General features: G+C 40.6%; 1 protein-coding gene across 6 annotated transcripts in view; it reads right to left on the bottom strand.

The window, feature by feature from the left end:
* The window catches only part of kalrna (kalirin RhoGEF kinase a), a 734,910-nt gene that overhangs the window by 28,761 nt on the left and 678,660 nt on the right, over positions 1-27,489 (bottom strand). For 4 of the 6 annotated variants that reach the window (XM_087989060.1, XM_043693728.2, XM_043693725.2 and 1 more), the window contains 6 exons: positions 26,710-26,769; positions 9,881-9,908; positions 9,576-9,738; positions 4,351-4,472; positions 3,136-3,267; positions 1,428-1,595 (listed from right to left, as the gene is read on the bottom strand). In XM_087989060.1, the coding sequence (XP_087845186.1) occupies positions 1,428-1,595; positions 3,136-3,267; positions 4,351-4,472; positions 9,576-9,738; positions 9,881-9,908; positions 26,710-26,769 (673 nt within the window). The remainder of the gene's footprint in view (positions 1-1,427; positions 1,596-3,135; positions 3,268-4,350; positions 4,473-9,575; positions 9,739-9,880; positions 9,909-26,709; positions 26,770-27,489) is intronic. The other 2 variants (XM_043693729.2, XM_087989063.1) reach the window with 1 other exon arrangement.

Raw genomic sequence — 27,489 nt, forward strand, 5'->3', positions numbered from 1 at the left:
GCTGCCCAGGACATGATATCACTAAGAGGCAACCTTGATTTTTTTTGTGTGGGGGGGGGGTGGGTGTGGGGGGTGCTCCAGTTTTCCAATGGGGAGGCTGAGCAGTACACTACTGTTACAACATGAATTCCAACACTTGTAATTCTCTGGAAGTGGGCAAATACAGTGAATGCAGCAACTGACTGAGAGTCCTTCACAGAACCAGTTGAACCTGCAAACCCGACCATAAAGGAGGACAATGGCAGTAGAAGCATGGCAGCACCACCCATGTGCAAGTGGCTAAGTTACTCACTATCATAACTTGGGAATATATCACCCACCGTTCCTGCAGTATCACTGGATCAAAATTCAGAAACTCCCTTCCTAAGAGCACCAAAGTATCTCTACACCCCATTGATGGTGGCAGTACAGGAAGGCAGCTCACCATCACCATTTCACTAGGGCTGGGCAGGAAATACTGGCCTAGCCATTGACACAATGCTTTCATGAATGAATGACACAGACATTTTTTCAATTCAATTCTTTCAACCCTTGCCTGATTTAGGATCAAACAAGCCCAATTTTCCTACAGGAATGTACATTGAACCTTGTTATGAGTTTTCATTAGGTTCATGGGCTGAATAAACAATAAAGGCCCCAGAAATTCTGATGGGGACTTGGTCATTGCAGTAGTGAAGATTAGAATTACATGTCAGGACCATGAGAAAATCCTGATGTGGCTCTCTCTGCAGGAATTACCCAGAAACTTGTCATTTCCTGGCACCTAAAATCCTCCAGGAAAGTCCCTAGCTTTGAAGTAGAGATAGGAATTTCAGAGGATTCTTACTCAACTGTATTTAATGGATAACCAGGAAAAGTTGAAGAACTTTAAACATGCTCTAATTCTGGAGTAACTATTAAACTGAAGCCCCCGAGATACCATCTGACTATGCTCTCATTGATCCCTGAAAGCCCCTGACCCAACAATGCGAACATTCCTGGACAGTTCTTTTGCTGTTACCTGGCCAGATCATTTGAAGGCAGAAGTGAGTATTTTTTTTGGATAAGGTTTCTAATCCTCAGCTGGGAGAACCTGGGCCAATGATCCTCAGTGGAAATTTAACTCATGCTTGATTAGAGTTTGGTTAAACATGATGGAGTTCTGACATTCTGATCAGAAATTTCTTGCATTTGATTCATTTGTAAACCACCAACAGCAATGCTTTGCAAGTTGCAAAATTTCATTCTCATGCCTAGATAAGTGATTGTCCACATTTTTCAGTGTCAGTACATTATCTATTTTGAATCTTTTCACTTGAGAAGTAAATATAAAGAGCAGAAATGATAAGGCTCTGTAATCCTCGATAAATTAGTATTTCATCTTTCAGAATTTCTCTCAGAGAACATTTTCTAAGACATTTGGCTAATTAGAACTCAGCTGCACTTACCATTGCTGCAAGACAGTGTTACAAAATCAGATGGCTCACTTGGTGAGCTGATTCCCCAAGGATTACTTGCACTGACTCGGAACTGGTACTGACAGCCTGGAATCAGGTCCTCAATCACAAGGTAGGTGTCCAAAGTGGATGCTACTGATTGCTGCCATGCCAGTGTTCCTAAACATTGAAGGACTCCAATATTATTTTTTCTTCCATTTCAGTGCAAGTACTTGATTTTGTTAATGATATTATTATTTTCAATTTAAAAAGTCACAGTATTTAAACTAATATGGCAGGTACATTGCTGGACATTACTGGTCAGCTGACAATTGTGAGAAATCATTACTGTACTTAAAAGGTAAATAGTCACTTACTTCAGTTTCTGCATTACATCAAAACAAGTTAGGAATGCTCATACATAAAGTTTTACTTCTACTAGCACATTAATCTGCTCAGCAAAATGCAATGAAGTGTTCTGTTGTCAGAGAACTAGAACATTTGAACAAAAAAGACTGGTAGATGTAACCTACAACTTGGCTGCTCCAGCTTTCTGGCATGAACTAACAAAGGATAGATCTAATTTATGTACAAAACATTGAGAAAATCTGACTGCTGTCAAAACAGGTGGACACTGAGCTGGAGTTAGGTAAGCCAGTTACATATCACAACAAAAGTGATAACAGCTACATTAACACTTAGTTATTGATAATTTGTATCTGGATATCTGAACAAGATCAACAAAAACATATTAAAGAAAACATCTTATTCAGTAATATTTTAGAAATTGTACATGCAGAGAAATATACAAACTGCAGTTTTTAGAACTACTAATATTTGCAAACATTAATGAAAACAACTGCATGTTTTTAGTTGTTCTCAACAATGGCCTTAAGAGTTCTGTTTGGGGAAGATTGTGAAAACTTGGCATAACGTCTTAATAGTAACCAAATATGCTAAATACCCCACCTACATCAAAATTACCATAGATTGAGATATATAAATCAACTTTGAAAGATCCAAAAATTCTTCCATAGAGGCAGTGTTATATGCCAGATACAAAATGTGAATTGTGAATATATATATGGGTGGTCACCATTCAGAAATGCGAAAGCAAAATAATACTGATACTTCATATTGAATAGCATGGCATGGCTTACTGAATGAACAAATTATATAAAGATTTCACCATGACTGAAATACTTTGAAAAGCAGAAAATTCTTGAGGCAGAATTTTCACGTTATGAGAAAACCACATGAAACATCAAGTGGAGCAGCATGTATATTTCCACCCTTTGTGAAGCTTTTTTGTCCTTCAAACATCCACCATTTCCATTTGGTGCAAATATAATGCTTGAATAACCCATTAAGGCACACATCCTAAGGCTGACCAATGGATTAATTGACCCCTAGCATAAGGCTTGAGTAGTTGACCAGCCTGCTCCTATTCCAACATTACTTTTTCCATGTACCTGAATTCCTTATTTGAATAGCTAATAATCAAAACATTTTCAAGTTACTTTTCTTCTTATTTTAATCAATGCGCTTTCAAATTTACTTAAAATGTGGGGAACTGAGATTAACAGAAAATATATCTTCACACTTCTTGCAAGTAAATGTGAAGAACAGCTTGACAGAACACATACACAATCTTTACTGAAAATAAAATGTTGTTGAAATACAATGTTCTGGAAGACATCGTATATTGTTCATTGATTACCTTCTTCTCTATATTCAACAGTGTAACTGGAAATGGTGCAGTTTCCTGTGCTTGCTGGAGGTAACCATCTCAGAATAACAGAGCTATTGCTCCTCTCCTGGGCTATAGGCCGGCCTGGAGCTGCTGGCACACCTGAAAATGGGGAGATAATCAACACAGCAGGTACAGAGCAATAAGTCATAACTGAACATGAAATACTTTCTGGAACGGGAATTGTTTCAATATTTGAGGAAAGGATGAGGGCGTCAGGAATTTTAAATAATTTAATGAATTATCATGCTTGTCAATGTTATTGAAGTCTCATACTTGATGACTTGCAAACCCATAAAAGTCTTGCATCGCAAACAAAATTGCAGCAGTCTACCACAACACATTTGCATTGAGACAGATAACTGTTTTTCTCTTGGTTTAACACCCTCACACTAAGCCTAGAATATTTATGATGGTTTTCAAAACATTATTGGCATAATTTGTTTCACTGGATTACTGTCTGCCTCCCATCAATTTCATAGTACCTTGGAGTTAAAATTCCCTGTTCCCCCATTAATAAGAATAATCCCAAATGATGTTTACTGAAGCACTATTAAAGCAGCATCTTTTAATTGTGCTACAAGTGTAATGAAATTGTGCTCACAGTACAAAATAAGAGACAAGTGAAAGCTTGATGGTTATTTAAAACAGAACCAGGAAAAAGACATCCTTGTAAATATACTTATCATTGCAGGGATGGGAAGATTAAAAGGGTTGTTGCTTTTTCCAATACACTTTCAAATTTACTTAAAATGTGGGGAATTGAGATTAACAGAAAATATATCTTCACATTTCTTGCAGTGAGTTCAAGTATTTTTTCGTTTCCTTCAGTTTATAGTAAAATACACCAATAGCATGATAACATAAACAATTGGTTCACTTATTAATAATGTGCTTGCCTGATCTTTGTCATTGAAGATTTAAATCTCAGTCCAATGCAGCCTCAAACCCCAGTGATTATTCACAATGCAAATTCAATCTGAGATGTCAACATTTTCTTCGAAGTAAATTTACCTGATTACTGTCAACCAATGAAATATCTGAACTACTTATTTAATATCCCAAATTAGAGATTCAAAAACAGATAGAAATATAAAGGAGAAGAACTTTCGACAAGGAGAAGGTGTTCATCAAACAGTTCATCAAGCAGTCTGTTATTAAAATGATTTGAAAAAATTCAATTACCCTGCACTTTAATTGTAGCTGAAGATGATGTTGATCCCATTTCATTCATAGCCTGACAGCTGTATATTCCACTGTCTTGAGGCATGATATTGCAAATTTTAAGCATAACCTCTCCTGAATCACTATAAAAGGAAATCACAAATTTAAACTTTTAGCAAAAAGGAATGTTGACCAACTTTCATCATCAATTTAAAATATGAATATTAATGCAGTTCCATACATCATGAACCTCATATGAATAAAGTCTTTAAATTCAAACAAAATGAGGCTTTTTTTTGTACACGGAGCCCATATTGTCTACAGACCATGCACAGTTATCTTATTATGGCCTAAGCCAATTTAATTTCTTGAATAAGAATAAACCTTTACATTTTCCATAATGAACGTTTTGTGTACTTTTTGCTTCTCTTCAAGTATTTTAACATAACCCTTTGATATCAATTGAAAATTATCAGTCTCTACAATTAACCAGATCATTAGAGTGGAAATTGGAGCAATGGATCTTATTTGAGGTAAATAAACCAAAGTCTATACTTATTGTTTAAATTTGAACAAATGTTAATGAAGTGAGTAAGCTGATATATTAAAAAAACCCTTGAAGCCATTGGGAGCCAGTTGACTGAGATTGTCTATTGTTGTCATGAACAGCTGTCAAGGATATTCCTCCCCCGCTCCCCGAAGTAGAGCGGGGACAGTTGTTGGATTGGGGACTGGTATGGGCGGTCAGCGGCTTGCGAGCTCAGGCAGACCATGTGTAGAAGCCTCCTGTGCTGATCTACTGCAGGCCTGTATTGAAAGACTGTAATGCTAATCTTTTTAACTTTATTCTCATTTTTCTAACATATACTGTGAACATTTGCAAGTAACATAACTTTTCTTTTCCCCATTCTTTCTGTATTTTGTATCTAAGGTCTGAACCTAGGTACCTTGTACTTAAGATGGTGCCATATGGGGTGACATTGTAAACGTTTCATCATTAGAATATCCATTATTGTCACATGAACTGCTGTATTTCTATACTTGAGAACATCTGACAATAAATGATATTCTAATTCTAATTCTAACTCAAAGTCCCCATATTCAATCCTGCCATTTACATGAGGTCAGTGGGCAGGTTCTGGGCTGGGTGATTTGCCACCAACCTCCCAACCAGAACAGCCAAAGAGATAGCCAGTGGGTTTAACTTTAGAGAACCGGCCTGGTGTTAAAGTCAAACCTTATTTGTTATTTGTTCTTGGGAGTGAGCATTGCTGGCTGGGTCAGCATTTATTGCCTCTCCCAATTGCCCTTGAACACAATGGCTTGTTGAGCCAAATGAGAGGGCAATTAAGAGTCAACCACATTGCTGAGGATCTGGAGTCACATGTAGGCCAGATCAGATAAGGATGACAGATTTCCTTTCCTAAAGTACATAGTGAAGCAGGTGGATATTTCTGACAATTGATATTGGTTGCCATTAGACTAACTTTTAATTCCAGAGTTTAATTAAATTAAAATTTCACCATCCACCATAGTGGAATTCAAACCCATGTCCCCACAACATTATTATGTAACTAGCCCAGTGACAGTAGCACTATGCCATTACCTCTCCAATGTCTTTGCTTCTGCATTATCCTTGTCCCTTAACATCTTAAAAATTAAATGAGCTACTGACTAAGGACCAAGACGTCTGGAGAATTGTCTTTAAAAGAGCTACTTTAGCAGAGTATTGATATGATACATTCTGTGATCCATATGATGGAATTTAGGAAGAATCCATTGCCAATCTGTGAAATGCAATGCAAGAGATATGTCATGATCTGAGGGACTCCTAGGTAACTGTCAAAGTCCAGAAAATCAGGGCAACTTCTGGATGCTGTAAAGAGGCTTTAAGCTACTTGTCACTTTCAAGTCATGATGACCATGACTGGTAAATGGAAAGTTTAAACAACCATCAGCGATTGCAAGAGATTATTGGACCAATTATACAGTTCTGAATAAAGCCCTAGGGCATGTTAAGATTCAGACATTGGTTGTGACTGCAGCATGACACAGATTTGGCAGATTTTGTGAACATCTGTTGCAGCTTCTTTAAATTTGAGACTAGCCAAAACAATGGTGCATGTATCATAATAAACAGCAAATCCTGTACATTTATTATCCTGTGCTGATCTAAACTGACTCCTGATCTAAAATAACACACTGATTCTAAAATTCTTGTCCTTGTTTTCAAATCCATCTTTTGTCTTCCCTTTCAATTCCAACCTCCAAATAATAATCTTTTATTATTCATTTGGGGGATTGGGTGTCACTTTGCCCTGAGAAGGTGGAGGTGAGCTGTTTTCTTGAATTGCTGCAGTCCACTTCCTGTGGGTTGATCCACAATGTCAGTAGGGAGGGAGTTCCAGTAGTTTGACCCAACGACTGTGAAGGAATAGTGGCATATTTCCAAGTCAGGGTGGTGAGTGGCTTGGAGAGGAACTTGCAGATGGTGGTGTTCCATCAAATGTCTCTATTGATAGCCAATCCTAAGCTCTGGAATTTCCAGCCAAAACTATCATTTCATTAATTATGTCAGTCTTAAAATCATGCTTTTTGACCAAGTTATTTTATAATCTGCCCTAACATCAGCTGGATGGCTCAATGTCAAATTTTTTTTTGTAGCGACCCTGTAATTCAACTTTGACATTTTTGTATATCATCAGTGATTTATACAAGTAAGTTGTTCTTGTTGTGATTTAGAAATTTCCAAAGTAAACTTTTTATTTTAATGGAACTGAATATCTTTCTCATGGGAACATGCACACCACACAGAGTCTAAGTTGTTGTATTTATGGATGTTTCAAAACCGTATATCACTCTTCCTGTGATTTTATACTAATTCACATGAACTCACCATTATTCTAACTCCCTATATTATTCCCAAACTTGACAGTTCCACAAATTAAGGCAAATTATGTATCATATCAGCAAACATCCATCCTGTCAATCTGACTGTCAGTTGATGGTATGAATTATTGCACACCAATGTGCATGCCTTGAGGTGGCTTTTGCAAAAACAAAGTCCTGATGAAGGGTTTCAGTCCAAAATGTTGACTTTCCTGCTCCTCGGATGCTGTCTGACTTGCTGTGCTTTTCCATCTTCACTGGACCTTCCTGGACCTCTCCATCTCCATTAATGACGACCGACTTGACACTGACATTTTTTACAAACCCACCGACTCCCACAGCTACGTGGATTACACCTCTTCCCACCCTACCTCTTGCAAAAATGCCATCCCATATTCCCAATTCCCCCGCCTCCGCCGTATCTGCTCCCAGGAGGACCAGTTCCACCACAGAACACACCAGATGGCCTCCTTCTTTAGAGACCGCAATTTTCCTTCCCACGTGGTTAAAGATGCCCTCCAATGCATCTCATCCACATCCTGCACCTTCACCCTCAGACCCCACCCCTCCAACCATAACAAGGACAGAACGCCCCTGGTGCTCACCTTCCACCCTACCAACCTTCGCATAAACCAAATCATCCGCCGACATTTCCGCCACCTCCAAAAAGACCCCACCACCAGGGGATATATTTCCCTCCCCACCCCTTTCCGCCTTCCGCAAAGACCGTTCCCTCCGTGACTACCTGGTCAGGTCCACGCCCCCCCTACAACCCACCCTCCCATCCTGGCACCTTCCCCTGCCACCGCAGGAACTGTAAAACCTGCACCCACACCTCCTCCCTCACCTCCATCCAAGGCCCTAAAGGAGCCTTCCACATCCATCAAAGTTTTACCTGCAATCCACTAATCATTTATTGTAGCCGTTGCTCCCGATGCACTCTCCTCTACATTGGGGAGACTGGATGCCTCCTAGCAAAATGCTTTAGGGAACATCTCCGGGACACCCGCACCAATCAACCACACCGCCCTGTGGCCCAACATTTCAACTCCCCCTCCCACTCTGCCGAGGACATGGAGGTCCTGGGCCTCCTTCACTGCCGCTCCCTCACCACCAGACGCCTGGAGGAAGAACGCCTCATCTTCCGCCTCGGAACACTTCAACCCCAGGGCATCAATGTGGACTTCAACAGTTTCCTCATTTCCCCTTCCCCCACCTCACCCTAGTTCCAAACTTCCAGCTCAGCACTGTCCCCATGACCTGTCCTATCTGCCTATCTTCTTTTCCACCAATCCACTCCACCCTCCTCCCTGACCTATCACCTTCATCCCCTCCCCCACTCACCTATTGTACTCTATGCTACTTTCTCCCCACCCCCACCCTCCTCTAGCTTATCTCTCCACTCTTCAGGCCGTTATTCCTGATGAAGGGCTTTTGCCGGAAATGTCGATTTTACTGCTCCTCGGATGCTGCCTGAACTGCTGTGCTCTTCCAGCACCACTAATCCAGAATCTGGTTTCCAGCATCTGCAGTCATTTTACCTTTTCCATCTTCATGTCTATTGACTCTGGCTTCTGCAGTCCTTACTGTCTCCAAAAGACAGGATAGCTTTACTGCATACTCTGGTACTTTAGCTAATGCAGAGGCAGCTGTTTTCTGCTTTCTGGCACTGTGCAGATATTAGAGGGGAACAGTAGCACAGTGCATTTTTGCTGATACCTTAAGACACTCTTCTATCATCCAACACCATGTGTCAATGAGGTCATGGGATCTCTAATGGCATATGATAATTTAGAGCATGGCTGAGTTTTCTTTTCTAATGACATCAAGATATTACATTAAATCTGTCAAAGAAATTCGAGGCCTTTGAAATGTGGATGCTCAGAGGTTTGCTTAAAATTTCACAGACAGATCATAAGATGAATAAAGAGGTGTTCAACATTGCAAAAAAGTGATCTCCAAAAAAAAAGTGTCAGTATTTTGGCCATTTTATCTGAGCTAGGAACAGATCGCTTCCAAAGGGCAAAGTGCAGGCCAGCAGGAAGTGGATTCAACCTAAGTCTAGTTCGATGATGGATATCACAGAGTGGTTACAAATGAATTACAGTGGATATGTGAGGATGGTGCAAGACAGACAGGTTGTGGAATAGCAGATCTCCTGGTAGGAAAAGCCACAACCAGGACATGAGCAGAAAATAAGTCAGTTTTACCTCCTTTAGTTTTTTTTCTGAAGCTTTATCTGATGAGAAAAGATTGAAACCTCTTCAGTAGACGCACATTCTTTTTCTGCATGGGAGAAAATGTTATTGCTTCTACAATTATGCTACATTTTGTGGAGATCTAGCTGATAAAGTTACCTGAATGATAGGGTATAGCGAGTGTCATTAACAAGTACGTTTTGATCTGGTCCTTTCCAGCTCACAGTAGGTTTGGGTCGTCCACATACTTTACAACGTAATATGACTGTTTCACCAATAGCACATGTCAAATCAGCTAAAGGGATGAGAAATTCAGGTGGCACTGTGTGAAAGAGAAAGACTGGTGTCAGTGAAAACAAAATCTAAAATGTAAAACATCCAAATCTGGTCAAATAAATCAGTATTGTAATCATTCATAATAAATACAGCTTCAGCACTGAGGATGCAGAAAATTATAAACTTACCTTCATGAATAAAATTTGGATTTAGCAACTGTGAAAAAATGAGAATTTGTGGTCAGTAGATTATTTTGTAGCAAGCTTTTTCCAAAGGTTTGTCATTTAAGTTAAATGAAAAAGTTGTTAAAAAAATCTAATCATAAAACGGTATTACTAAACTGATACTAAACAGAACAATTTTTAATCATCTTAATAATGCAGCACTCTAGAATATATGCACTTTGATGTTCAGTAATTTCAATCTGGAGGACTGCCAAGGACATAGAACATACAATACAGAAAAGTACAGGCCCTTCGGCCCTTGATGTTGTGCCGCCCTTTTATCCTACTCTAAGATCAAACTAATCTACATACCCTTCATTTTACTATCATCCATGTGCCTATCCAAGAGTCATGTAAACATCCCTAATGGAGCTGACTGTACTACCACTGCTGGCAGTGCATTCCACCCACCCACCACTCTCTGTGTAAAGAATTTACCTCTGACATCTCCCCTAAACCTTTCTCCAATCACCTTAAAATTATGCTCCCTTGTGACAGCCATCTCTGCCCTGGGAAAAAGTCTCTAACTATTCACTCTATCTCTGCCTCTTACCATCTTGTACATCTCTATCAAGTCACCTCTCATCCCTCTTCGCTCCAGTGAGAAAAGCCCCAACTCCCTCAACCTTTCATCAGACATCCATCCAAAGCTGGGTGCGTTTTCTTTAAATGAGCACATTGGTGTCTGACAAGGTTAGAGGGGACCATTATTGTATTTTAATCTGAAATTTAAGCAGGGTATCCAAATAAGCCTCCCTGACAGGCAAAACCACCCAAAACACAGGAGTCTTATGAAGATAAACTTAATTCATTCTTATTTCTTTGTAAGGCAGTACATTTTCAATGCTCGCCCATCCCTAAAAGGAAAGCTTTGGCCTCCTTAACCCTGGCTTTTCATCACCTCAAATATACTAGCTTCCCTCAATTCCTCAGACCTGTGTTATCTTTCATGTATGAACAACACCTTTTTTGCCCCAAGAGATGTATCCTCACAATTCTTCATCAGGCTACACACAACACATACTCCCTTTCTCTTCATAGACAATCACCAAAGAGCATGCATGGATAGTGAATGGAAACTATTTATCAGGATGACACAATGCCTCCTTCCTGACCTCAAAAGACACTCAGGATGGTCTAAGTTCCAGAGAGAGCCAGACTGACTCCGGTTTTTACAGCTGGTGTTTCTAGTAGCTGCCCGTTAAGACCATCTCAACAGCCCTTAGTGGGGGTCTGACAGCTTTCCACTTGTCATGGCACAGGCACTGGGCAAGCACCATTAGAAACATTAGAATAAGAAATGATCACTAGAATGGTTTCAAATGTCACCACATTTAATCCTTAGACAATCATGACAAGCTCCTTTGCTGAGATACAACTTCATTGCTTTGTAGTTGATTGAAAATCCTGCAGGATAGGAATACCAACACGAGTGTCCTCTCCCAGGCCAATATTCCCAGTATCAAGGCACTGGTTACACACAGCCAGCTGTGATGGGTGGGCCACATTGTCTATGTGCCAGATACAAAACTCTCTTAACAAGTTTTCTACTCCAAACTCCACAGTGGTAAATGATCATTGGGAGGGAAGAGGAAGTGCTACAAGGTCACGCTGAAAGCCTTCTTAAACAAGCACACTAACTCCACTGACACGTGGTAATCACTTGCACAAGACGACACAAACTGGAGAAGAAGAATCCACAAAGGCCTCAACCACGTTGAGTGTCACCATGTGGAGCACATGAAGGCCAAGCACAAGCAGCAGAAAGAGTGCACAGAATCCAGAACCTCCCACTGACTCTCTGGTCAAACACCCCTAGTGGCAGAGTGTACAGCGCAAGGATTGGATTATTCAGTCACCACAGGACCTCCCGACCCAGAGTCGAAGCAAGTCATTCTTGACCCTGAGGGTCAGTTATTGGCAGGCCAATACTCATGAATATGTATAAGAGTAGGCGATTCATCTTGTCAGTGTATAGAACATAGCTGAAAATGTGTTGCTGGAAAAGCGCAGCAGGTCAGGCAGCATCCAAGGAGCAGGAGAATCGACATTTTGGGCATGAGCCCTTCTTCAGGAATGAGGAAAGTATGCCAAGCAGGCTAAGATAAAAGGTAGGGAGGAGGGATTTGGGGGAGGGGTGTTGGAAATGTGATAGGTGGAAGGAGGTTAAGGTGAGGGTGATAAGGTGAGGGTGATAGGCCGGAGTGGGGGTAGGGGTGGAGAGGTCAGGAAGAAGATTGCAGGTTAGGAAGGTGGTGCAGAGTTCGAGGGTTGGGACTGAGACAAGGTGGGGGAGGGGAAATGAGAAAACTGGAGAAATCTAAGTTCATCCCTTGTGGTTGGAGGGTTCCTAGGCGGAAGATGAGGCGCTCTTCCTCCAGCCGTCGTGTTGCTATGGTCTGGCGATGGAGGAGACCAAGGACCTGCATATCCTTGGTGGAGTGGGAGGGGGAGTTGAAGTGTTGAGTCACGGGGTGGTTGGTTCCGCCTACTTGCGGAACGATTCAGAGAACACCTCTGGGACAACCCAACCACCCCGTGGCTCAACACTTCAACTCCCCCTCCCACTCCACCAATGACGTGCAGGTCCTTGGACTCCTCCATCGCCAGACCATAGCAACACGACGGCTGGAGGAAGAGCGCCTCATCTTCCGCCTAGGAACCCTCCAACTTTAAGGGATGAACTCAGATTTCTCCAGTTTCCTCATTTCCCCTCCCCCCACATTGTCTCAGTCCCAACCCTCGAACTCAGCACCAGCTTCCTAACCTGCAATCTTCTTCCTGACCTCTCCGCCCCCACCCCCACTCTGGCCTATCACCCTCACCTTATCACCCTCACCTTAACCTCCTTCCACCTATCGCATTTCCAATGCCCCTCCCCCAAGTCCCTCCTCCCAACCTTTTATCTTAGCCTGCTTGGCACACTTTCCTTATTCCTGAAGAAGGGCTCATGCCCGAAACGTCGATTCTCCTGCTCCTTGGATGCTGCCTGACCTGCTGCGCTTTTCCAGCAACACATTTTCAGCTCCGATCTCCAGCATCTGCAGTCCTCACTTTCTCCTAGTGTATAGAACATAGAAAAGTACAGCACAGAACAGGCCCTTTGGCACAATGTTGTACCAAGATTTAATCCTAATGTAAAATATAGTAACTTAACATACGCACCCCTCAACTCATTGCTATCCATGTGCATGCCCAGCAGTCACTTAAATGTCCCCAGTGACCCTGCTTCCACCACCACAGCTGGCAACACATTCCATGCATTTACAACTCACTGGGTAAAAAACCTACCTCTGACGTTTCCTTTATACCTTCCTCCTAATATCTTCAAACTATGACTTCTCCTATCAATCAATCCTGCCCTGGGCAAAAGTCTCTGGCTATTGACTCTATCTATTCCTCTCATTATTTTGTACACCTCGATCAGGTCCGCTCTCTTCCTCCTTCTCTCCAGAGAGAAAAGTCCGAGCTACTCAACCTTTCTCCATAAGGCAAGCTCTCCAGTCCAGGCAGCATCTTGGTAAACCTTCTCTGCACCCTCTCCAAAGCCTCTGTATCTTTCCTATAATAGGGCAACCAGACCTGAACACAATATTCCAAGTGTGGTCTCACCAGGGACTTGTAGAGCTGCAGCAAAACCTCATGGCTCTTAAATTCGATCCTCCTGTTAATGAAAGCCAAAACACCATATGCTTTCTTAACAACCCTATCCACTTGGGTGGCAACTTTGAGGGATCTATGTACTTGCACACCCAGATCCCTCTGTTCCTCCATATTGCCCAGAACCCTGTCTTTAATCCTAAATTTAGCATTCGAGTTCGACCTTCCAAAGTGTATCACTTCGCATTTATCCAGGTTGAACTCCATCTGCCATTTCTCAGCCCAGCTCTGCGTCCTGTCTATGTCACGCTGCAACCTGCAGTAGCCCTCTATACTATCGATGACACCTCCAACCTTTGTGTCATCTGCAAATTTACTAACCCACCCCAGAACCTCCTCATCCAAGTCATTTATAAAAACTACAAAGAGCAGAGGCCCAAGAACAGAGCCTTGTGGGACTCCACTCAACACTGACCTCCAGGCAGAATACTTTCCATCTACAACCACTCTCTGCCTTCTGTTAGCCAGCCATTTCGGAATCCAGATAGCCAAATCTCCCTGTATCCCTTACTTCCTAACTTTATGAATGAGCTTACCATGGGAAACCCTATCAAATGCCTTGCTGAAGTCCATATACACTACATCCACTGCTCGACCGTTATCGACCTGTCTTAACACCTTCTCAAAGAACCCAATAAAATTTGTGAGGCATGACCTGCCACTCACAAAGCCTTGCTGACTGCCTTTAATCACACAATGCTTTGCCAAATAGTCACAAGTCCTATCCCTCAGAATGCTTTCCAAAACTTTGCTGACCACAGACGTAAGACTGACTGGTCTGTAATTGCTAGGGATTTCCCAATTACCCTGCTTGAAAAGAGGAATAACATTCACCTCCTTCCAATCTTCCAGTACGATGATACCTCCGGTATAAGGACTGCTGATGCATGATGGGGGAGGGTAATTCAATATTATTGTATTATTTAGCAGCTGTGGAGTTCTGACAATGGGTATTACTGATTCTTACTCTTCCCCTTCATTCATGGCTTCTTGGTCATTTTATTCTCGTGCTCCTCCTGATTTTCCTTCTCTGCTAATTCAAAAGGTTCCCCTTGTATGGTGAACTTATGTACAATGCAGCTTACCACAATGAATTTACAGATTCTCTCAGGGTTATTTTGGAGGATAGATCCACACATATCGCTCAATCTCTGTAACAAGATACTGACTATTGTGCTGTGATTTTGTAGACCTATAACTCTGATTATAGTGCTCTTTCACAGTGTCTGCTTCAATTTCTGATTGGAGCCACCTAATATAGGGATAAATCTTTTACCAAGCATCATGTATTTCAGATATTGTTGTCCTTTGGAAGGATAGAATTTCAAACTTCATTGTTCTGTGACTGTGTTACATATTATTTTCAATCCCTTTCAAGACTGATTTGCAATGACATGAAGGCTTTATTTTGGCGAAAGTATTGATTTGATTGTGTCCTATTTCGTTTTTCTTAGCATTCTATATTTATGTATAATAATTGAACCAACAATAATCTTCTGGAGTGCTAAGTAAACAAACTGACATCTTGCTGCTGTTCCATGGTTGTGCAGTGACAACACTCATTATTTGGCACAGCAATTTTGGGTCTCTGTTAGCCAAATCAGAGCATAGCAAACTGCTTCTAGAATTTTGTCAAATGTGCATCCCAGAGGTAGGGAAGGGCGACCTCAAGTGACTGTTGGATAAATTGCAACCAGAATTTCCTCACTCTTCTATCCCGACTTGTTAAGAATGTCCAATTCCCTCCCCTCCCTTTATAATTTGGAACCTTCATTAGAAGGAAAACTCAAAATATTGGAGAACATATAACAAACTCCGGCCCTTTGATACATCAGATTTAACATTCCAATAGATAGGAAAATTTCAGGTTGATTGTTTTCGCTCAATGAAATTAATGGCATTTTATAAACTAAGTGCTAAATCCCTTTTTGCATACTCAATTATTTTACAAATCTGTTTTCATAAACTTTAATAGCATTAATAAAAGATAAAAAATAATATGGATCAAATACCCCAAAGATATATTTATGCCTCTTTATGCCCTTAACAATTTTCTTGGGGTACAGGTAGCATATTTTCTCAAAACAAAGGGAGATTTGGGCTGGGAAGAATGAATTAAAAGATACGTCAGCCCTTTGGTGGGAAGGAAATGAAATTTGTACCTGAACTATCTGATCTATCTTTTTCAAGTTAGCATTTTACAGATATTGGTCAAACTGACACAAACTGCCTGAAGCTTTTATCCTTTACTTCCTGCACTTGAAAGGTTGAATTATAAATTAAACACATATAAAAGTGAGAATGCAAAATTGCCCACTTCTGTGGCAAAATCTTAGGAGAATGAATTTCCACTTTTTTCCATTTGTCTGATGTAACTTCCACAGAAGAGCGTCACAAACAGCAGAAAAACATTGCCGTTGGAATGTGGAAATAGCCGGCACGTATTTAACAGAATTATGAAAGGCCATTCTTCCTTAATCTTCATCACCCAGGCATGGATTGCACAATGATCTGAATACATACTTTAACAATCAGTAAATTCTTTGAATGCTACATGTGGAACAGCAATAGACAAGGCATGATATCTAATTTAGGTGCAAATTCAAATTGATAAACTTAAGTAACAATAATTTGCCTTTATGTAGCACATTTAACCTTTACTATGTGAAATGTCTCACAGGAATTTTACTAAACAAAATTTGAAACTGAGCCACAAAAGGAGATATGAGGGGAAATTACCAAAGGTTTGTTCAAACAGGCAAGGTTTAAGGACTCAAGAGTGTGGTGCTGGAAAAGCACAGCAGGTCAGGCAGCATCCGAGGAGCAGGAGAATCGATGTTTCGGGCAAAAGCCCTTCATCAGGATAAAGGGCTTTTTCCTGAAACATCAATTCTCCTGCTCCTCGGATGCTGCCTGACCTGCTGTGATTTTCCAGCATCACACTCTTGACTCTGATCTCCAGTATCTGCAGTCCTCACTTTTGCCAAGGTTTAAGGGCTGCCTATATAGTGGGATGAAGGACACAGCCAATTCGGGATAGCATTAGAGTTTAACATCTTCATACCTGAATACATGTCTGCCAATTATGGAGTGATTAAAGTTGGGGGTGCTCAAGAGCCCAGGATTAGAAGATTGCAGATATCTCAGATGGATAGAAATAAGAGATAAGAAGGGCAGGGCTGAGTATCAATCTTGGAGAAAGGTTGAGAATTTTAAAATCAAGAGGTTGCCTAATGGGAGTTAATGTGGGGCAGCAAGCACAGGGATGAATAAGGATTGCTGCGTGTTCAGACAGAGACAGAGTTCTGGATAACTGCAGTTTTACATGAGGTAGTCAGTACTTTGAAATAGTCAAGCCTAAAGGCACAAATAGTTCACGCATAATCTAAAACTGAAGAAATAAATACACACATGGTAGATATATTTTCTGGCAAACTTTCATTGCATGGCTTATGAATTAAATAGTTTTCTGTAAGCATTTTGTACAGTTTTTTTCTCCTCCGTGTCACCAGCAATCCTAATCAAAATGTCCATTCTATTTCCAATTGTTGTATTCATTTTCCTTCAGCATATCTATAGTTAAATCTTGGCATGGGGTCTGCTTTAAAAAGAATGAAGCTGACATGTTTATATTGCACTTCTCATAACCATTTGTTATACCAAAGAACTTCATAGCCAAGTAAATATTTCTGAAGTGTAGTCACTGTTGCAATGTAATATTGTAATATTATAATGAATTACACCATTACAGCATTCCACATTCTCACAATCCTTAGTGTGTGAACATTTCTTCTGCTCTTAATCCTACATTTTACATTTAAAAAAGGACCACAACTCTTTGTGTTTGGGCAGAGTGGAATGATAATTATGGTGTTGACTTACTACCTTGCAGCAGCAGCAGGCAACAACCATGTGGCAGTGATCTACTCCTGCATCCTCCTTGCCAGACTGGAAGTCAGGTCTGTCTAAGATTTCCAGGCATGATCCTGTCACAGCACACACTGAAACTTTGGTACTGAGTCACTCACCAAGGATCCTCTGACAACACCAAAGCCATATCACTATCACCTACAGAGCTAAGGGCAACAGATGCATGCCACAACTTTTCCTCCAGATCCCACACCATCCTGACTTGGAAACATATCTCTTTTCCTTCATCGTCATTGAATCAAAATCCTGGAACTACCTTCCTAATAGCACTGTGGATGGGCCTACAACCCAAATACTGCAGCAATTCAACAAGACAGTTTAACATCACCTTCTCAAGGGCAATGAAAGATGGGTAATAAACGCTGGCTTAACTAGTGATACCAATATCTTATGGATGAATAACAAAATCTCTCAGTTCTCCCTTTTAACCACCTCGAACACAAATTAATAGATGCCTGATTTTTCTTGTCTTTTCTCTATGGGCTTCCTCATGCCAGTGACCCTGCACTGAATTGCCTCAAATGTGAATCCTAAATGTGTACCCAGTTATCAAACTGAAGTCTTACTAAGGATTTTTTACCTTGAGTTTATCCATGTTAATCCTTTTGCCACATAAATTTATTTGAGATTTCAGTTGTGGTTAATTACTTTTTAAATTAGTAAATGAAATGAGTGACAGTCTTGTAAACTTTGATAATCCTGAAGTGGATATATTTGAAGGAAATTGTGACATATGCATGACTTGATATCAGGTACAGAATCTGTGAGAACAGACATGATCTTGAGATCGAAAGAGCTGACTGTGTTGATTGTTGTTCCACATTTTTCAGATGCTCAGTATCAAGTCCAGTAGGATCACATGGAAACTATAGCATGAAAACAGCCTGTTTGATTCATGTTTGTGTTTAACCATATGAATAATAGTTTTGAAATCCTTGCCTTGTCCCTACATTACAATATTCCTTTCATTGACATGATCTCTTGCCTCAATCACTAACAATGGTAGCAAATTCCACAGCCTCACAATCCGAAACTAACCAAGTTCCTCTTGTGCTCTATTTTTCTTAAATTTAACCTTATGTCCACATCTCTGCGCTTCAGATCCCTTGACAAATGCAAGCATGTTTCTTATCTACTCTTCATAATCATAAACATCTCTTACAAATCACACCTTAATTTCCTCTGTTCCTTGTGCTTCCTCATACTTGACAGCATTCCAGTAAATCTGAAGTCCAATCTATTACTTAACGTCTTTCCCAGCATTAGCAGTGCAAAACTGGACAACATACTCAGAATGTGGTCTTGCTAAGGTTTTATGTCGATTCACCGTTAACATACATTCCACTTATCGGACAAAGGAGTGAACAGTGTCAGGTTGAAACAGACATTAAGTAGATGCTTTGTGAATGAGATATGCCTGTTTCAAAGTGCACTTTTCAATATTATGACCAATTGAAAGTGTACACAATAACATTGTTTCAGGATGGCTCAGAGTCAATGTTGGGGGGTGAACAGGTTCATGGATATGATTCTGGAATTCCTGGTGGAGAAGCTTAATAGGAGATAGCCATACATCCACAGGCAGGAAGGAGTCTACCTCATCCTCTTACCCCTCTGTCCTGAAGCAGATGGTGCTTCCTTATTTCAACTCATTGACTCCCCTCAATTCCCTCAAAGGTCTTCCAATGTATTTCAAGTGTCCTCTTTAAACTCCAGAAGCAAGTGAACCTTGAAGGTGATATTCTTTAAATAGTGCTCAAAATCTTTGGCAATAACCCCTCACCCTCAAATAACTAGCTCATTGTTAAGCTTATCAAATGCTATCCATCAAAATTTTATGCGGCCTTATTAATAAGCACAAGAAAGTTAGTCTAATGATTCAGCAGACAGCCATTCAAGATGCATTCCAAGGCATCATTTGGGTTAAACACGAGCTAAATGGCATATCAGATTAAGACCTCATCTTGGCCACTTCAAAGTTGTTATGACAAGTTGCTATTGTCAAAAATTGTCCCTGTAACAATTGTTTTATTTTATGACTTTACCTCGTGAGATATTATTTTTCATGTCTTATGAACCTGAACTTGATATTGCCTCTTCTTCATCTCAAATATTCTACATTTCAAAATATAAGACTTTTAGCCAAATTGTTTTGTCTCATTTTTGCTGCTGACATCTATCAGACACTTAGCTTTTGCTTAGACCATTGGTTTCTTAATATCTCTTTGCAGCTTCCTTTTATCCTTGCTGCTCATCCAACTTGAATATTATCTAAAATTTATATATTGCTCCCTCTTACCATATACAGAAGTTATTGAGGTACTCCCGAGGAAGGATATTATTAAGCTGGAGAGGATTCAGAAGAGATTTACCAAGATGTTGCTGGGTATTGAAGGTTTGAGTTATTAAGAAAGTCTGGGTAGGGTGGGACATTTTTAACTGGAGGGTAGGAGGTTGAGAGGCGACCTTATGGAAGTTTATAAAATAATGAGAGGTATATATAGAGTTAATGGTAGTTGTCTTTTCCTTAGGATGGGGGATTTCAAGACTAGGGAGCACTTTTTTAAGGTGAGAGAAGAGAGATGTAAAAAAGACATGAGGGGCAAATCTTTTACGGAGAAGGTGGTTTGCGTGTGGAATGAACTTCCTGAGTGGTGGATGTAGATACAATTGCGACATTTTAAAGACATTTGGATAAGTACATGAATAGGAATGGTTTGGAGGGTTATGGGCCAGGAGCAGGCAGGTGGGACTAATTTAGTTTGGGATTATGTTCAGCATGGACCAGTTGGACTGAAAGGTCTGTTTTTGTGCTGTATGACTCTATGACTCTACAACTGAATCCCTTGGGGTATCAAAACGTATTCACACCACTCTGAGAAACTGCAGCTCACTCTTGTTATCCAGGACAACTCTGAAAACAGCAGTAGAGGGCACAGGAAAATCTACCCTTAAGTAATTTATATGGAGTCTTATTGGGCATGAGCAATGTGGACTGTGGTGAGATTGGCAGTAGAATCGTGTGAAAAAATCCAGTGATCTTGATGCTTGGAGCAATTCACTACAGCTTTCTGCATCTAATAGGTGGCAAGATGAGTTTCTCACTAAACAGCAGTGACTTGCCAAATATGCAATTATACTGGGATTATAGTTTGTTATCTGTCTTATTAACAACACAACGTGCCTCATTAAGACTCAGCTTCCTACCTTACCAAATGTGCTGAATAAGCTCGATGTCAAGAATTCTCAACAGGGAGATCAGAACAGGTGCTTGGCAACTTCAACCTGCTGCTACTGCAAGGATCCTTCATGTTGCTCAGCACCAAATAACATGTCAGAACATGAATCAAGGGGAGCAGAAGCAGCTACACACAGCCCTTATCCACAGACATTAGCATCCTGCATTTGCCAACCTTTCATGATCCTCATGGCATCTCTCCAATCCAGTTCTGGGGCAGTTAGGAAGCACAGACCTGAATTGCAAGCCACATTATGGATGAGAAGAGAAAGACTGCTGTAAGGAACTTTGCACATAGTGCAGGCACCCAGCTCACAGGCTGCATCTCAGGAGGACTGCTTGCTTGCTCTCTTAGTGCCTACATGCACGCTCACGACATCCATGCCTGGCCATGTCTTGCCTTGGGATGTTGTGCCTTGCCTTCTGGCACTTTAGCCACAGCCAAAGGCTGCCTGTTGTACTGACATGCTCTTTTGTATGGAGACACAGCCTGCTAACTATGCTTACCAGTAAGGATCTGCCTGAGTGGGGCAGGAAAAGAAGGGTTTTTTGCTGTACAGCAGGAGATGTCAGTCTAACAACTACAGTGTGTACCATCTGCCTGGGCAGCAAATACCCTGCCTATTTATTCAACCAAATGTCCATGTTGGAAAGTGGGTGGGGGCTCGTTCTCAGTCAAAGAGGGCTGCTGTCATTCAGGGGGCTCCAGACTATCAGTCACAGGTACAGTTGGCACACAGTCCATGGTCAGTCATCTGTCAGGCATGCCTGGTCACGGCAAATGTCCAACGATGGTCTGGTGAGTATGCAATAGTCGGTCATGTACAGCCATCACACACATTCAGGGGAATTGCATGTTGTTGGTCAGGGATCTGCAAATAGACAGAGGACTGGTTTGTTATGTTTTTGGGGAGTTTGTCAGTTGGACATATTCTGGGGCAAATACAGTCCAGCGGATCCATGTGTTATTCATTGTGAGGATTCCAAGAGGCCTTGATTGGGCAATGGGTGGGGCATCACTGCTAAAGGAGTACAGCAGTCAAGGCATAGGGGAAGAGGAAAATATAATGGCTTGAAAAGAGGTGAATACTGACCAAAAATGTCCCATCACTTCCAAATATGCTGTGAATGAGGGAAGCATGTGTCATATACGCTGGACTCTGCAAAATACAATGGTGCTTGATGTGGATCAGGGATGGAAGGGGCTCAGACTACATCTGGCATTCACTTTTTGGATGTTATGTGTCAGTCACTCAGCTGGTGTGACACTTTTGCAAAGTTGGTGATGGTGCGACAACTAGGGCTGTGGGGAACAGACAATGTGGTTCTGCTACTTGGACCAATCTCGAGGACCTCAAGTATAGCCCCGACAGAGTGTGCCATACCATACCGGCACGCTGTGCACTGCACAATGGGAACAAGCAACAAGACAATGTGAAAGATGCTAAGTAAACAGGGAACTGCAGTAATCTTTGTTTCTCTCTTCACTGATGCTGCTAGACCTGCTGAACTTCTGCAGCACTTTCCATTTTCATTTCAATTTTCTAAATGCCTGCTGTCCCTTTGAGGGACTGGGTTGCAGCACCAGCATCTTCAGTCAGTAGCTCTTCAGCTCCCTTGGCATCAATGGGGAAAGTGGCTACTGCTGGGATCGCAACCCAGCAACAGCAGCATTGCTGGAGGTGGACTCAGAACCTTGCTGAATGGAGTCATTGGTCAGGATTAGATTAGATTCCCTATAGTATGGAAACAGGCCGTTTGGCCCTCCAAATCCACACTAACCCTCCAAAGAGTAACGCACCCAGACTCTTTCCCCTACCCTCTATTTACCCCTGACTAATGCACCTAACACTATGGGCAATTTATCATGGCCAATTCACCTGACCAGCACATCTTTGGATTGTGTGATGAAGCCACACAGACAGTCGCCCGGGGCTTTCTTTAGCTTGCTGACCACTGTTTCCTCTTGGCAAATTGAAATATTTCTTTTAGGCAAAGAAATTTCATAGGCAAACCCAACAGATTCTTTCATTTTGCATTCCACCATGGCTCTAGGAATCTGATCACTTGAATGGCTGGTTGACTATAGTTTGTTCCTGGAGTAGTTGTTCTTTTGAAACTGATGGGACTCCTTCTGACATCTTTAGGACGTTAAGACCCAAAGCTAAATGCAAGCTCAAATGTGAGCAGTGTCAATTGCAAACTACATGCACATTTATGACTGACTCTTCTCCTTTGCAGTGCAATTTGTTGCATACCTGTACTCTTGATAGTTATTCACTTACACCACAAAGTCAAATCTCCGTTGGCTATGGCATCTGATTCTTCAACTGTAGTAATTTCTTGGATATGACAGTCACCTCAGGACTGCATCAAGCTTAAAATTAAGTATGTTCATTGACAGAAATAAGTCTTGTGAAATCTGGATCACTGTAATCATCAATTTCCCCGTTCTTTTCTAAAGCAAATTGCTCTACCATATTGTGCTGTTCACTTGTGTAACTTCCTCCTTTCCTGAAGCTTCATAACTGGATGCTAGCTCTGCATTTAGATTTTGATTTGAGATATTACTGTGTTGTAAGAACTGTCACCTCCATGAAGTTCCATCTTATGAGCTATATGGTCCTACTCTGACATTCTAGGAAGTAATTTCCCTTTTTCAATTTCTTCTCAAATAATCTTGCAGGAGAGGAAAACAGTCTGTGTGGATTCACCAAAGATCAATGCTCTCTGGAGCTTGCTAGACTCTACAACATTTTCTTTGTGAACAGCTTTTCTTTCAAGTTTGTATTGCCCTTCATTGTAAACAAGAATTCAATAAAACTTTAAATTGTATTGCTGGCTGTTCAATAATAATTTAGTGCTTTCAGTATTTTTTAAAATGTTCTCTGTTTAGAATACTTCTACACTGCTTACTTAGTTTTCCTGCCTGTTATAACAACTTAATTGCTGGTGACTTACTTCTTTTCAACTTTTTGCAGTCAAAGATGGACCTCCCATGTTTTCTGAGGTAAATCAATATTTTCTCTCCCCTCACAGTCTAAAACACCATGCCCTTATCTCCACAAAAAAAAATTAAATGAATATCATCATAGAACACCTACAGTGAGGAAACAGGCCCTTCAGCCCAGCAAGTCCATACTGACCCTCCGAAGAGTATCCTACCCAGACCCTTTCCCCTATTACTTTACATTTACCTCTGACTAATGCACCTAACCGACACATCCCTGAACACTATGGGCAATTTAACATGGCCAATTCACCTAACCTGGACCGTGGGAAGAAACTGAAGAACTGGAGGAAACCCACGCTGATATGGGGAGAATGTGCAAACTCCACACAGACAGTCACCCAAGGCTGGAATCAAACCCGGGTCTCTGGTGCTGTGTGACAGCAGTGCTAACCACTGAGCCACCATGCTGCCCAAAGTCTGCTGAAAGCATGATTTAATCACAGAGTTCTGGTCCTTTCAAATCTTTATTTTCATAATTTTTCCTCTCCTGCAAGACTTTTCCAGTAATCTTCTTTAAATGTTCTCATCTTCAATTTAAATAAAGTCTGAGATCTTCCTAATTCTTTAAGACCGGTCTAAATTTCTTTCTGGCCTTCACTGTTTCTCATACCTATGACTTGTGCAGTGTAAAGGTGATGAGGGCTTGCCTTTTTGTTGCTGTTGTCTCTTTTGTGTCAGTAATCATGTTTCAGCTATTGACTGACTGTGTCTTCTAAGAGTGCTAATGCTCCTAAAGTAATAAACTCGCTTGGGTTTTTCTCTTCAGTGTCCTCTGAATTTATTTTCCTCATAGTAGGGTTTAGATCTGCACCACTGCAACCTTGTGGTATTTCCCCAGATGACCACTCCGGTTACCTCCTGGTCTTTGTCACCTCTATCCAAATGAGGTACTGGATTGCTTGAGCCAGTTTGCTACCACCTATCCTACTTTTTCTTTACTTTGTTTTGGACCTATCTAATGATTAATGGAGAAGATGCACCACGATACAATATCAATAGAAGCGGCACTTTTCCTAGCTAACAAGAAGGTTTATCACATGGAAGCAATAAATGTAACTACATTTAGTTTGGCATATTTATTAAGACCTTCAGGATCAGGCATGGATATATTTATTTTCTCTGACAGTTAGAGTAGAACTCTTTGCTTTCACCCATACACTGTGTGTCATTAGTAAAATGATGGAGTCAGTGTAACATAGAAATTAACCCCTTCACAACCACCTTACACCATATCCACCACTTTTTAAAAGGCAAACATTGGTGGTAAGGTGATGGACCCAGCACCCTTGCCATCTCACCAGACATAGCACTCCTCCAACTTCCAGCACACTCCACAAGACCCTATAAAATCTCAGCAAAGATCTCCAGATATGTTGATTTGGTGAAGGATTGGATGCAGAAAATTGGACAGGGCATAGAGGCTCTGGACCATATGATTTAGCCTGACTCAGAGATTCTGTAAGGAGCAAGATTAGATAGTTCTTTTGCAGAAGTCAATAAGATGGGTCCAGTTTATCTAATATTCAATTCGAGAAGGTTTCAATTCACTCTCAGATAGGTGGCCTGGGTTGTTTACCAAGTGGGGACGTCACTGACATACATGTGGGCAACAATTTACTTGTATATAATGTTTCCAAATAGAAACATAGAAGCTCAGAAAATAGAAATGGGAGTAGGCCATTCAATCCTTTAACACCAAGTGCTATATCCAACTCATTCGTGAAATTATAGCAATGTTTTGGCCTCAACTACTTTCTGCTTTCCTTCTACTACTTTGAGTGATGATGCTCACTGATAAGAGCAGTCCTGTATCATTTGTTTCAGCCTGATGTTTTAGCCTTGAGTGTGTGCAGATGAAATTTACATCAGTGGACTGATTAATGTTGGAGACCACGAAGGTCTTGATGGAGGAGTGGTTGTGGAGTTGGAGTCTTGGGGATGATAGTGAAGTGGAGTGAGGATTTCATTGGCAGTGTTAGATGAACAATGGGATGGTGCAATATTATTTGATTGAAAAAGATTTAGTAAATTTACTTTTGTTCTCAAATAAAAATGTCATAGAGCATGAAAACAGACCATTCCGTCCAACTAGCCCACGCCGACCATTTTCCCAAAACCAACTAGTCCTGTGTTTAGCCCATATCCCTCCAAATATTTCCTATTCATGTACTTATCCAAATTTCTTTAGAATGTCACAATTGTACCTGCATCTACCACTTCCTCAGGCAGATCATTCCACACATGAACCACTCAGTGTATAAAAAAATTGCCCCTCGTGTTCTTTTTAAATCTTTCTCCTCTCATCTTAAAAATATCTACTCTAGTTTTGAACTGTCCCAGAAAAGACATTTGACATTTTCCATTTTACACTGTCATTATACTTATCATAATTCCAATTAAACACTCAAATTTTTAATAAATGTAATTAAAACTTGCCAATACAGGCAATTTACAACATTACAACACTGTTAATCTAGACATCTAGATGGAATGTACCTGTGTTTCAAATTGAACCATCTGTCTTGCATTCTTCCTCAGTCAAAATAAAGTATACTTAAAAATGTTTTTAAACTGATGTAGAATGAAGCAGCTAAAAGTATAAAGCTAAATTACATTTTTTTTATATGTGGTGTCCTGAACAGGACACGATGAAGTGGAACTGGAGATAGTGGATACCTAATCATTAGATCTTCCAAAAGGCCAAACATTCACTTCATTTCAGTGTCTTCTCTATTGGCCTGGCTGAAATCAACCTTGCAACATTGAGGATTTTACAGTTCTTTATAGCACACTCACAACTCCGCTGGCAAGAAACTTACACATCAGTAACTAAAATCTCTGACTTGAAGAAAAAAAGAAAATGATATTTTGCTTGCTGATCACTGTCCTTTCATCACCAATACTCAACAGGCAGATTAGATTTAATATCATATGCAAAACAGTTGTTACTACCTCCATACTAGTTTTAGGGTCAAGATCATCACATTCGGATTCCTCAGAACTGTTAGATTCCTTTAATGCAGCATGAGGGAAGAAAAAGAGCAAAGTTAGGTTTCGGACAGCAGTTAGTTATATTTAAGCTTGAAATACAATTCTTGACCAAAACTATCACCTGCACATCAATGACTGAAATCATTAACCACTTTTGCAAAATCTCTGCAGCAAAGTAAATTTATTTCAGAATTAATGATAATTAAAAAGCTTACTCTAGCTTCACACTTTCAGAAATTCTGCAAAAAACATACAGACAGCATGGCATGATGCACTGAGTCTTTTATGACTGTATTCAAGCTGCCACAAGCTGGTTTCCATGTTTTTCCACCTGGTAAATAACATTACTTAATCCACAACAGTAACAACAAGTGCTGACCAAATATAAAGAAAGACAATCACTAGGCCACAATAAAACAGTTCCTAGTTTATTCAGGAACACTGTGGCAATAAGTTTGGGTTGGTGGGTGTGCAACTGTAGTTTGCTTTGCAAGGAAAAAGGTTGCAATTTAATTGATACCTTAGTACACTTCTAAAGAAGTTGCAAAGAGACATTTATTACAGAAAAATTAGAAATGGCTTAAGGGATTCTTTTCAAGTACACTCTTAGAGAGCTGATTAGATCTTGAAAATTTTTTCAGCTGTCCAAGCAAACGTTGTTCCATGCCTTGAGTGAGTTCACACTTTACACATAGTAAGATAACAGACAACAACGTTGTTAAAAAATTAATTTATTCACAA

The sequence above is a fragment of the Chiloscyllium plagiosum genome, unplaced genomic scaffold (genome assembly GCF_037043375.1).
Source record: "Chiloscyllium plagiosum isolate Xiang-an unplaced genomic scaffold, Cpla_swu_hap1 HiC_scaffold_7, whole genome shotgun sequence".
In the NCBI taxonomy this organism is placed as follows: domain Eukaryota; kingdom Metazoa; phylum Chordata; class Chondrichthyes; order Orectolobiformes; family Hemiscylliidae; genus Chiloscyllium; species Chiloscyllium plagiosum.